At 31.6% G+C, this 13,882-nt stretch overlaps 1 protein-coding gene across 1 annotated transcript; it reads left to right on the top strand.

Annotated features, from left to right (window-relative positions):
• The first annotated feature begins 7,935 nt into the window (after positions 1-7,935).
• LOC142633681 (mitochondrial arginine transporter BAC2-like) lies at positions 7,936-13,495 on the top strand. The gene is made up of 2 exons (XM_075807922.1): positions 7,936-8,172; positions 12,781-13,495. The coding sequence occupies exons 1-2, from the start codon at positions 7,936-7,938 to the stop codon at positions 13,465-13,467; spliced, it is 924 nt and encodes a 307-aa protein (XP_075664037.1). The 3' UTR covers positions 13,468-13,495.
• Positions 13,496-13,882: the final 387 nt, after the last annotated feature.

Here is a 13,882-nt window from a genome sequence, read left to right as displayed (position 1 = left end):
TTTTAAATAAAATTCCTCTTTGCACCCAAAAAAAAAAAAAAAAATTAGTGCATGCAGATAAATATATATACCCAACAGCCAATGGGTATTCATGCAAAGATTAATTTTTTACACATTATAATTTAAAGAGATAAATTGAAAAAAAAAATTGTAATTACATGTAGCTAATGCCTAGTGGTCTGACCATTTCTAAGAACAACATGGGTAAAAGAAATAAATAATTTTCAAAGCATGGTCAGTCCAAATGTACTCATCCACTTTTACATTACATTTTTATTAATTTAATGAACTAATCGAATTGATTATAGCTTATATTAATTTACTCACCCTTGCTTTGTACACATCCATTATATTACGTACAGTGTGACATTACCTAATTTTAGGTAAGCTTCTCTTTCCTTTAAATTTCGTCTAATGCATGCTTCATCGCATCCATTATATTACGTATAGGGTGTATTGCTGCATCCGTTTGATTCTTACCAAATATTTCTACACCCATTATGTGATGAGGCACCACCGTGTGCTAGATTAACCTTCGCCACTGATTCTTGGTCCTTATATATAGCTTACATAAGCTCATTCACTCTGTCGATTCATTTTATTAATGCACTCACTCGATCACAATCCATGTTGTTGCTTTTGAATAATAACTTTTCTAACAAATCAATAAGATGATACTGTTAGAATATAAGCCGAAGGGTCGTAGTCCTAATGTATTTGTATTTGTAATATACACTCATATAGTCATATTATGTCTGTATAAAGGCAATCTCTTATACATCTTTTTCTATAGTTCAGTAAAATAAATCATTCAAACTTTTACATGGTATTGTTAATACTGTATTTTATCTATTCTCATTTTAGATGTAAAAATCTCAATTTTACTTTCAAAATTGCCAAAAATTATATTTTTCATATTGGGATCATGGAAATGTCAAAAATAATTTCAAATCAAACGTCGTATTAGTTAATTTTACAATTCAAAAGTTAAAATAACCTGAATGCCATTTATTGACCAAGCTTTGATCGAGTTGACCAAATGTCAAACAAGCTCAAAATCTCATTTAACCACCTAATTTCATCATTTTACATGAAACTCCATGTTTTTGCAGACACTTTTCTCAAATTTGACCACGGTCAACTTGAGTTTGACAAAAAAACCTACCGTTCATTCAGGATATATTTGAGCTTATATCATGTGAAGTTACTCACAAAGAAAGGGAATCTATTATAATCTTTTCATCAATTGTGAAGTACACCTCAATTTGAGTAACTTGGATTTGTGGCAATGCATGACATGGAGTTGCAGCTGCTTAATATGAAGATAACATTCCTTCATGTTCATGGAGATCTAGAAGAGCAAGATTTTAAGGAACAACCTAATGGCTTCAAAGAACCTTGCAAGGAAGACTATGTTTGTCTGTTAAAAGAATTTTATGTGTGACTTAATATTGTCTCTCAGGCAATGATACAAGTTTGACTCTTTCATGGCCACACATCGGTATATGCATTGTGAGCATGACTATTGAGTTTACTATGTAATACTTTCTTATGGCTTCAACATATTTCTTGCTTTATATGATGATGATATACTAGTTGTTGCATAGAGTAAGCAAGAAATTGTAAATTGAAGTCCTTGTTGAGCAATGAATTTGACATGAAAGATCTTGAAGCTTGGAATAGAAATTCACCATGATAAAGGAGCTAGTAAATTATGGTTATCCCATAAAGGATATTTTAAGAGTGTGTTAGAGATGTTTAGCATACTTGATGAAAAACCTGCTTGTACACTGCTTACTACCCATTTCAAATTGTCTTCACAGTTACGTTCGAGTTCAAATGATAAGGAGTTTGAGTATATGTCTAAAGTGTCACATGCTAATGCAATTGGGTGTCTCATGTACTTGATGGATGAGCTCTAGTCAGGGTTTAGAGTTTATTTCTTTTGATAGTCCGCCTGTGAACGTTACTAATGTTTTTGAGGAATGTACTTTAACAAGTTATGCCTTGAACCTCTTGTAGTTCCTTAATTTGTTTAATGAATTGTCTTTTACCAAATATATATATATATATATATATATATATATATATATATATATATATATATATATACTTTCTTTTTTTCTCATGCAATCATTCAGACCTATAGGTATACTGCAAATCCAAAAAGAGTATTAAAATGCAATAAAGTGGATCTTCAAATAACATATAGGCTTTCATGACTATGACATTCTTTTAATCAGAGAACTTCTACTAAAGATATGCATTACGTGGATGTCGATTGTTTTTTTTTTGTTTTGAAAGAGGATGTCGATTGTTAATACCGTAACTTTTCTGGCCTCGATTTCCTAATAAGTCTATCTCGGACCTAGGACAACCTGGACTATAATGTTTCAAATAGCACTCAATTTGCACTAACTAGATGGTCAAGCACAGAGTATAAAGCATAACCCTAGCTCAAACTCACTTTGATCGGGTTAAAGCCTAATTAACCTAGACAAGCTTTGAGTTAATGAGAGATCCAATTGTTCGATTGGATTCAATCAACTACCATTACAATGAGGGTGAAGTTGCCTTTCCAACAATCGTTCATGGGCCACAATCGAATACAAGATGAGCAAGATATCATAAAATAATACTAAATAAATGGTAAAAATGCACTTTTGGTTTTTACATTTAATTTTGGGCCGATTCTCGATTTGGTCCCTAAATTGATTTCACTCCTAGGTCAGTCCCTAATTTCAGAAAATCGTTTTTATTTTGGTCTCTACCGTCAACTCAGTAACAAAAAAATTTGAGGTGGCAAACGGAGTGTCCTACTTGCTGACATTGCGCTGATGTGGCCACTAAAATATTATTTAAAAAAAATTATTTGGCATTTTTTAAATGCCACGTCAGATTTAAATTAATAAAATTTAAAAAAAACTTTAAATCTATTTTTTTTTTCTAAACCAACTTTAAATCTAATTATTATTATTATTATTACTTTCATTATTTTTTTGGTAAGAACATAAGAACTTGTTCCCAGCAACAACATCAAATCCAGAATCAAAGAGAAAACCCAGAATAAAAGAACATGAACATCAAACCCACAAGAAAAAAAAAACATGAACATCACCAAATCAAAGAACATGAACAAGAGCAAACCCAGTCGAACCCAACACCCACTAACATCTCTTTCTCTAAACGTAGATCCGATCAAACCCAGTCAAACCCATCAACGATCACCGATCAAAGCCGAAGGAATGCCCAAATCCCAGTAAACCCAGTCGAACACAGCACCCACCATCTCTTTTGCCTTAAATTTAACACCACCAATCCTTTTGTGTATATATATATATATATATATATATATATATAAACACACACACACACACCAATCTTTGACAACCAAGTCCACTGCAACACCCAAAAATCTCCTCCATCACAAATCTAGGAAACTCGTGTGAGAGACAAAGAACAAGAGCTTTAGGTTTGGAAAGAATCAGATTGAGTGAGAAAAGGGTTAGATTTTAGTTCAATTGTGAGAATTGAGGGTTTATTTGAGGAGAGGGGAAGAGATAAAAGCCACTGGCACAGTGCAGATCCAGCCATGGTGGTCGCGAGAGTCAAAGAGGGCTGAGAGAGAGAGAGAGAAATGAAAAAGGAACAACGACAAAAATCCATGGAGATTAGAAAATAGAAAGAGGCAGATGCTTCGGCTGCGCATGCGGCAATGACCTTTGTTGGGAGGCCGATGCTTCTCTCTCTCGTATTCTCTAAGCTACCTTCACCCCGTGTGACCCACAAAATGGGTTTAGATCTACAAAATGGGTACAGGGATGGTGGATTTGCTTGAAATGGGTTTTATTGTTATGTATTCCTTTGTAGATGTAGTAATCTGCAAAACGGGTAGATGGATGATGGATTTGCTTGAAATGTTCTTTTATAATTCGTTTCTAAAAGAAAATGATTTTATCAAATGTTTGTCATTGGACATTGCTTCTCTTTGTGATCTGCTCTAATCCTAATTTAACTTACCAAGAACAATGATGAATGAATCTTTTTTGAACAACAAATAATTGAAGAAAAGGTAAAGAAAATTAAAATGCTGACGTGACATTGAAAAATGTCAAATATAATGTCATGTTAGTGCCACTTCAGCACCATGTTAGCAACCAGGTTACTCCGTCTTCTACGTAATAAGATTCCGTTACTTAGATGACACAGGGACTAAAATAAAAACGATTTTTAAAAAATATGGACGATAATAGGAACGAAATCAATTTAAGGACCAAAATATAAATTAATCCAAAATGTTGAGATCAAAAGTACATTTACGCCTAAATAAATAAATTAGTAAAGATACCATTTTTTTTTTCTGGCTTTTTCGATACTCAACCAAAACTACCCAAACTTAGAATCATTGGAAAGTAGTCAACTTTACCTTTCCAACAACACTAAGAATGCTCGAATCAGAGATCGAAAGGTCACTAACATGTACCAAAATGTGAGTCTGAAGTTTGGAAGTGAGCAGGCAAATAAAACAAAGGGAAAAAAGAAAAACTACTTTTTTCAAAGCTTCTCCAGGATGATTTGCCTTTGGCTTATTATTATTATTATATTAATAAAAGAGATAATGAATGACCATTAGTCCTCCACTAGACACATATTATTATTTCTTTCTTTTTTCCATATTCCAATTCCATCATGCATTCACTCTCTCTCTCTCTCTCTCTCTCTCTCCATTGACCTTCCATTCAAGTCCTCACTCTCTCGCTTCTTTTTTTTCTTTTTCTTTTTTATTGACACATCACACCAAAAGCAAAAAATATGGCAATCCTCTATATTTGTTACTCTTAGGGTGAGATAATTATTATTATTTGGTTATAAAAATAGAAAAGTTGGAAAATAGAAAATGTGGGAGAATAGAAAAGTGAGACAATAAAAATAAAAAATAAAAAGGTTTTCACCATGTGTGTTTAGCTGAAAGGATAGAAAGGTGGAATGATAGAAAACTAATATAAATTTATTTTGTTTGGTTGAAAAAAAAAATTAGATGATTGAAAAGATAGTTAATATAAAATTTTCCTTATCTCACTATTAAGAAGTAATTTTTTTAATCATTATATAACTAATAAGAAGGAGCAAAAATGCAAGGTAAAAAAAAAAAGTGATAAAAAGAATGCAGTTGATGTGGCGTGAGTACTACAAAAAATAGAAATGTAGTGAGGGTAGTTGAAGTAGAGAGATTGGGCATTCGATCAAGAGTAATGCTAGTCTATAATATTTTTATAATAAATTTTAATTAAAAATTTGTTAATAATGGATAAGAAAATGATATTAATGGTAATTCAAATTAAATCAATAACAATTAATCACCTATAATTTATTATGAAGTTATTAGAGACGGATTGTTATGCTTCTAGACTTATTTTTTCACAAACCAATATTTTTCCGTAATTTTCGTTCCAAAGACATTTGATTTTGGTGGGCCGGGTAGAAAGAATTTGGAACCCAGCAATTTTCTTTCAATTTTCTCCTGATTACCGAACAGTAGAAAGAAACACATGTTTTCTTCCCAACTTTCCTTTTCCCTTTTTCTTTCCGCTTCCTTTTCACAAACAAAAACACACTTATTATTTTCCTCGTATTCCCCTTGTTTTTTACCCGTGGCCCCCGCCAAATGGCTTCTTTGGTCTTCATTTTTGTTTTGTTCCTCTAATTAATATATAATGAAAGCTGGCCGAATCTGATCTAATGATTCTAACCTGATGGTACGTGTTAGATCATACTTTTTTCTTTTCTTTTTTTCTTTTTTTGCTGAATATGGTTGGATCATAATTTTTTCCTCTCTAGTTTTTGCATTTTTTTTTCTTGTTTATTCTCTTAAAATATACTAATCTCATTACACGCGTTCTGCACATGCAATAAGATTTTTTACTTATTCATTTTGAGTTTAATATAATTTTTTCAATTCAAATTTATCTATTAGTGAGATTATACATGAAGGAATTTTTAAGAAAATAAAATTTAAGATTTAAAATAGAGTAAACTGCTGGATTTAGTGTTTACTATTTTTATGAAAAAATGTATTAATCGTGCATAAGACATATTTAAATAGAGAGTATGCTAATTTTTAGGAAAAAAGTTTCTCTTGTAATTTTTTTTTGTTTTTTTTTTAATTTTGTTGAATTACAATTTTAACCCTATTTTTTATTTATTAACAATAAAAATTATTTAATTAGATTAGGAGTATTTTTAACATTTTTTGAAACCATAACTCTCCCTCTCTCATAGATGCTCATTACTTTCTCTAGATCTTCTATCAGAACATGACAGTCATAGATGCTCACCCCTTTCTCTATAGATCTTGTTTGTTCTTGATTCTACTCGCACAAGAACTCTCCATCTCTTCTTCTTTCTCTCCATGCACAAGTCTCTAACTTGGTTGGTCATCCACTGAAAAAGTATAATCATATTATCATATTACATGTGCATTCAAATTTATACCAACTGGGGGAGGGGGGGAGAGGGCACAGCATTCTCAAAAATTTTAATTACGAATAAAATCATTTAAGCTCCATTTCTTTCAAAGTAAAATATTTTATTGAAAACATTTTTGTTTTACCGTGTTTGGTTCCTTACTTGAAAACGACGAGAAATTATTTGAAAAAATTATTTGCAAATGTTTGTTTCATGGTAACATGAAAAAAAAAAAAAAAAAAAATCCTAATCTCACAATCCATCAAATCCAAATAACCACCACCAAATCAGCAGAAACCAACACACCACCAATCTATTGACTACCCAAATCACCATCTTATTAGCACATACTTAGCCACCACTACTCCACTGACCACTCAAATTCACAACACAACCACCATCACAAACACGGTAAAATATGAAAATATTTTACATCGAAACAAACAGAGCATTAGTCATCATTTTTTCAAAGTAGAAAATAATTATATTTATAATTATATTACATACAGAGATGGAGCCAGAACTTTGAGTTAAAGGGGGGCAGTTTTATTTTTGGGCATATATAGGGATTTCAACCTCTGATTTTGCTACTTAACTATTGAGATTTTTTTTTTGGTGGGTAAGAAAAAAATTATTTTTGTTTAGAATTTTTTAAAGGGCAGGGTTATTTATTTTGGATAAAATTAGTTAATTGAGCTTAATTTTGTTTTTAGTTTTACTGGTAATTTTTATTGTTGAGCTTTTTTTTTTTTTTTTTGGTTGTATATTTTGTTTTAGATTTTAAATCTATAAATTTTTTTATGGTCACTAAAATGAAGAAAATGCTAAAGTTACAAGTTTTTTATAAATTACTAATGTGATAAGTGGTTAGTAGTAAGTAAACAAATAATGTAAGTGGTGTGTCCATATGTGAACCAATAATAATTTGTACCAAAACGGTTTGTAAAAATATTATAAAAAAGTTTCTGTGTATAACATTACTCTTAAAAGAATCAATAATATTGTTAAAGAGAAATAAAATGTAATTTTATATAGCACAAAATAATTAAAATTAATACACACATATATATATAATAATATTTTTTTTTTAAAAATTAGAGAGGGCCATTGCCCTCCTAGTCCAAGGGTAGTTCCGTCCCTGCATGCTTACATGTGCATTATATATATATATATATATATATATTTTTCATGACATGTACATCAATTTTTTTTCGTGGGAAAAAAGACTAACATTAAGATAAGAATATATTCTCAAATGTTTTACGGCTAATATAATCACTTGGTCATCCACTGAAAAATAAAATCATATTTATAGCTATATTTCATGCGCATAAAATACAAAACCAAACATTGACATAAGAATAGTTTCCCAAATCTTTTACTACAAATAGATTCTCAATTGGGTTAACATTAACATAAGAATATGATCACTTGGTCATCCACAGACAGAAAAAAAATAAGAAGGTTACAATGAATTTCTGGCCAGAGTTTCTTGCAAGCAGTTGGGGTAGAGAATTTGTAGCTGGAGGCTTTGGAGGTATTGGTGGTATAATCACTGGTTATCCGCTTGATACCATCCGTATCTGGCAACAACAGTCGTCGAAGGCAAGTTCTGCCTTTAGCATCCTTCGCAATGTCGTGGCCACGGAAGGGCCTGCTGCCCTCTACAAAGGCATGGCTGCACCATTGGCTTGTGTCACCTTTCAGGTCATGTTTATACTCAGTACATAAGTTAGTTCGAATTTAATTTTATCACATTCAAATTGATTACAATGTATGTATGATTTTGCATGTCTTGGTTTTTTAGATTGTAGTGATTCTGTAGATTTAAGGTCATCACATGGGGGGTTGGACCGGTTGGTAATATATACTCATCTTCATTTGAGATGTTAAATCTTATCAGATCTAGACAATTAAGTTTCCCCAACCAAATATAGCTTATCAACCTTGTTTAGGTCTAAGGATTTTTTGGATTTTAATTTTGGTTATGGGTTTTATTTGGAACTAATTTTTACTGTTATTATTTTATTCAAAATTAATTTAGTGATGTGCTTTAGTCGTGTTCGATTACGATACAATATTATTTTTGCTACATTATTTAACTGATAGTAGTGAAATTCGTTTGATTACCACTTGATCACTATCAAGAATCAGGCTGGAAAAACTAGCCATATTTATCGTATTTGATATTCTACAATCGTATTCTATAGAATTCTTACAATCCTACTCTAGAGAATCAATTTGAATCAGTGTAGGATTGTTCATATAGCTTCTATGCAACATAACCGACATCCATTAAAGTTATCATAATTACTTGTAATTATTTCTCTCTATGATGAGATTAGGATTGTCCAACTCTATTAAGTTGTAATGGGTTTTGAAGGGCTTGACATTTCTCATTATCTTAATACAATTTGCAATTTCTTTGTAACTTTGGAATTGGAATGACTTTCTTTTGTAACCAATGAATTTGGAACTTTATGTATATTTTTGGTGTTAAAACTTGGAACTTGTAATACGTTTGAAATTTATTCTCTCTCATTTATTCATATATTGGTAATTTTAAGTAGTTAGTATCTTTTATTAGTAATATATATTATCAGTACCAGTAAATTTTCATTATATTTTCTTCCTATGATTTAGTCAACAAAATCCTTTCATTGATATTATATAGGATCTCGATTTTGACTACTTTGTATGTAGCCTCCCTTCATTGTTTCTTTTTATCTAGATTTTCTACTTGGTAAAACAAAATACAAGAATTTCTTGGACTATAGTGATTATTTGAACTCCTTCACCGTTGGGCCACATGATATGGGATTCTAATTTCTATGTAAAGGTGGTATCTATTTTGGAATCAGCATATGGGGTAAATTTTTTGCGTCAAACAAGGAATAGCACATCCCAATTCTATTCCCTAAAAGCGCCCTAGACTGAAATAAAGAATAAAAGCCTACCAATGACGTAGCTAAAAAGGTTTAGTTTAACATAAATGTCTTTATTCAGTCAAAAGCATAACATAGAATAACAATCTTTTCATCAAATTCATATATAAATTAGGGTTGTGTTAACGGGCACTGCACGGTGCCCGTTAACCACAAAATTCTTTTACTTTTTCTAACTCAAGTTTTGTTCTTTTTTGCTATTCATATCATTTTTTTCAATTTTGCAGTACTATTCAAAAACAAAATTTTACTTTTTCTGACATTTTTTTTTGTCTTTTCTGCTCTTAACCAGCACCGTGCAGTGCTGGTTAGCATTCTCCTATAAATTAAGTAGGATTTTGTTAACGAGTGTTCTTGTGCAATCCTTCTTGTGCAATCCTTTATGAGACTTTAAACAGGTTCTGTCCATGGTTGTCAAGCTTGTCAAGAGGGTCTCCAAGATCGAATTGAGAGTCGTAAGATTTTACTTTTCATAAAACAAAAAAAAAGTGAAAAATCACCAATATTAATGATATATGTTAAAAGAAAATTATTGAAACTATTCCACATTAATAATGACCAATATTGGTATTAGCTGTTTGTAAAGTATAGTCCAAATCTCTATAGAATAGATTAGATTGTTGCTAAGATTTCGAGATATGTAGATTGAGAATTAAATGGACTTTATTTATCAATACATATAATTCAATAAAGATAATTGTATGAAAGTATGAATTTTTCTATTTTCTTGTGATTTGAGAATAGAAGGATTTTTTATTGGGTTAATGCAAGTCTGAGAAAATTTTTTGGTCTAACTTATTTTTTTATATTTGAAAAAAAAAACTTACTTAAATTAATTATAAAATCTAATTTCAATTAAGCACTAAATTATTAATACATAAACAAATGACAATATCCAAATCAATGTTATAACTTGTTAGCAGCCATAGAAATAGCAATTTATTAATGAGAAAGAGGAAAACAATTGCAACCAAAAAGATTAGAAATATATTTATAATATCAAAGATTGACGATTCCTCTCCAAAAAAAAAAAAAATCAGGATTGACAAACCTTAACTTATGTATGCTCAACACTCTAAGCTTTTTGTCAAAAGAAAAGAAAAGAAAAAAACTTTAAACTAAATTTTATCAAGTTTTCATCTATACTTGTGGCAAAGCCAGACCCATATAATAAAATAGCTTTGAAAATAGCTAAAGTGTGTCAACTTAAATGTGTTAGGCATCCATTCTACTCAATTTGTAGATCGATTTTTAGGAAATGGCTGGCAGTGATCTTATTGTGATAGATAAATCAAAATCAAAATCAAAATTGAAAAGTTAATAGTATTTGAGATAGATATATAAATCCCCTGAGATGATATTTCACAGAGGGAGATATTTTAACATTTTGATTTGAGGGTAAAAGGATTTAAGATATTTTAATGAGTGGTCTTTCCTTAACTGCCTTGCAGGATTTTTTTTTTTTTTTTTTTTTTTAATGTTCCACGTGATGAGCAAGGATCCTCCGATGGATCAAATGAAATTAATCTCTCTTTTGTGCAAGTTAATTGGCAAGAATATAAAGACCATTCATCAAAAAAGAGAATATAAAGACCATGATTTGCAAAATTTTTGTAGAAGAAATTCTCCATGCTCGATTTGAAAAAGAGATAGTTGAGAGGAAAGTTTTGAATTTTGAATGAAAGAAAAGTCTTCTTAATTTTGAAGGAACGCTATTTTTTTTTTTAATAAAATTTTTACAAAAAATTTTATTATTGGAAAACCAGCAGAAAGTGAGACTACGCTCAAATGAAAAGAAATTTAAAGCAAGTCAAGGGCCCATTGCCCCTAGTTGGTTAGAGGGAAAAAATTAAGTTTATCGGGCTTTTTAAAAAAAATTGTTGAATTTCTTGCGAAACTTTTTTTTTTTTTTACATCAATTTAATCCATGGGATTTTTTTATTATTATTATATGATCAAGCACATTTTGAGGAGTAGAAAAAGAGAGTGGAAAATGAGGATTTGCTGAAAAAGCGCCCTGATACCTTATATCTAGGTTTGGAGATGATTTGAGTTTGACCTAAACAAGTAGAGAAAAAAAAATTTTGAGAGCTCAATGCCTCTCGTGCAGATTTTTTTTTTTTTTTGAGACATGGTAGGAAATTCCCCTAGATCGAAAGATGAAATTTTCCTTGAAAAATTAAATCACAGGTCTAATACTCTAGTTGGAAAGATGATGATTTTTTAAAACAGTCTATGGGCCTAACACTTTTTTTTTTTTTTTTATTTCATGGGCCTAACGCATCTGGCTTCGAAGCAACCATTCGGCTTTTCTTTTTCTTTTTGCCTTTTTTTGAAAAAAATTGTGTGAATATTAAGCGCCGATCGCCACTTGTTTCTCAATATGAAGGTACCAACAGGCATCTTGGTCTTGGACATCAATGTGAGAAATTTTTGTGAATCATGGCCTTTTAAATGTACAATGTGAATCTCCATGGTTATGAATTAGACGTTTTGGTGTCTTGAATTGGTGCTTTGGATTGTTGAGTTTTGATTTTTTTGGGATTTGCAAGGGTTGAATGTTTTGATTCTTGATATTTCCAATTTTTGGTCGATGGTTTATGTTTTGGGCATTGCTTGAAAAAAGTGAAATGGTCTATTGCTCAATGAGTTATGAATTGTTGAGCGTTGGAGCATGATCTTGAAACTTTAGTTGGATGGTGATGACCTGCCAATAGTGAGATTCAATGGTTGTTGAGGCTGTTGATATTATTGTTTTTTTTTTTTTTTCCAAAAGGGGTTGGACTTGTTCATTCTTTGGTCTTGGTCTTGTGGTGGGTAAAGTTTAATGTCTACAAGGTGTTTGGAATTTTTGGTTCAATGCGTCATTTAGTTAAACCGACTGATTTCTTGAGTGTAATCACTAGTGGTAAAAGAAACATGACATTGTTCTGAATTTTTATTTAAAAGATGATTTTCACTTGATTCTTGAAGTTGGGTTTTGCCAAACCATGTCACTAAGACCAAATCATGACATTAGTTGTAAGAGAAAATATACAGGAATAGCTATTGCTTACTAAGTATAAAGCAAATATTCAATAAAAGTGCCTGCTTTAATAATACCAGGAGATAGTGTAAGCCAGAAGTATAAGCTTTAATAATCAAATTTTGATGCAATTTTCATTTTAATCTTGGGCACAACCAAAAAGAAAAAATGGAGTCATTCTTGGTTTTCAAATGTAAGGCTGCAGGCAAGTCAGTTTTAGGTCTGTGTGTTAATGTATATATTTATAATGTAAACGTGATTCCTTTTAATGGTTTTGGTTTTGCAAAACTGATATGACAATTCTTTACACTTACTCAAGTCATGTTGAGGGTTTGTACATTGCAGAATGCCATGGTTTTCCAGATCTATGCTGTCCTCTCTCAAGCATTTGACTCATCTGTTTCAGCTACAGATCCTCCTTCCTACAAAGGTGTTGTTCTAGGAGGATTTGGTAGTGGTGCTTTCCAGAGCCTAATTCTCACTCCAGTAGAACTAGTAAAAATCCGCCTTCAATCGCAGAACAATAGCTACACAAAACTACATCAGTCAGATCCTTACAAAGGACCAGTAAGTGTTGCCAAAAGCATATTCAAAACAGAAGGTATAAAGGGGATGTACCGAGGTTTAACCATAACTTTGCTAAGGGATGCACCTTCTCATGGTTTCTACTTCTACACATATGAGTATATGAGGGAGCAGCTTCACCCTGGCTGCAGAAAGAGTGGCCAAGAAAGCCTCAACACAATGTTGGTTGCAGGAGGTCTAGCAGGAGTTGCCAGTTGGGTTTCCTGCTACCCCTTAGATGTCGTAAAGACCAGACTACAGGCTCAATCACTCTCATCTCCCCAGAAATACACTGGCATTGTTGATTGCTTTGGCAGGATTGTAAAAGATGAAGGATACCACATGCTTTGGCGAGGATTAGGAACTACAATTGCTAGAGCATTTGTGGTGAATGGGGCTATATTCTCTTCTTATGAGATAGCTCTGAGATGCCTGATGACGTTCAACAATAGAAGCATTCAAAAGTAGAATGCAATTTAGGAAGTACTTTCCGAAGAGGCTCAACTTCTGGTAGTAGAAATCTCTCTAATAATATTCTATTGGCGAAGGCCTTAACAAAAATGTATATCGTGAATGATATGTCATCATTGTTGAAGCACTGTTGCTGTACTTTTGAGAGATCATCATTGTTGAAGCACTGTTTCTGTACTTTTGATGAATGATATGTCATCATTGTTGATAGATCAACATTTATATTGAAGAAAAGGATGTACTTTTGTCAAGCAACATATCTAGACAATTAAAGACTAGATAGAAATTTACATCTGGGCAATGAAAGAGTAGATAGAATTTTCCTCCAACCTGATGTGGAGGAACGTTCTTTTAACATAACAGACATTTGAAATCTATCCATGTTTTCTTTAATTACATAAGCCACTTAATA

This window comes from Castanea sativa, chromosome 5, assembly GCF_040712315.1.
Source record: "Castanea sativa cultivar Marrone di Chiusa Pesio chromosome 5, ASM4071231v1".
In the NCBI taxonomy this organism is placed as follows: domain Eukaryota; kingdom Viridiplantae; phylum Streptophyta; class Magnoliopsida; order Fagales; family Fagaceae; genus Castanea; species Castanea sativa.
Note: the sequence above shows the minus strand (reverse complement) of the source record. Positions and strands in the feature narration are given on the sequence as shown.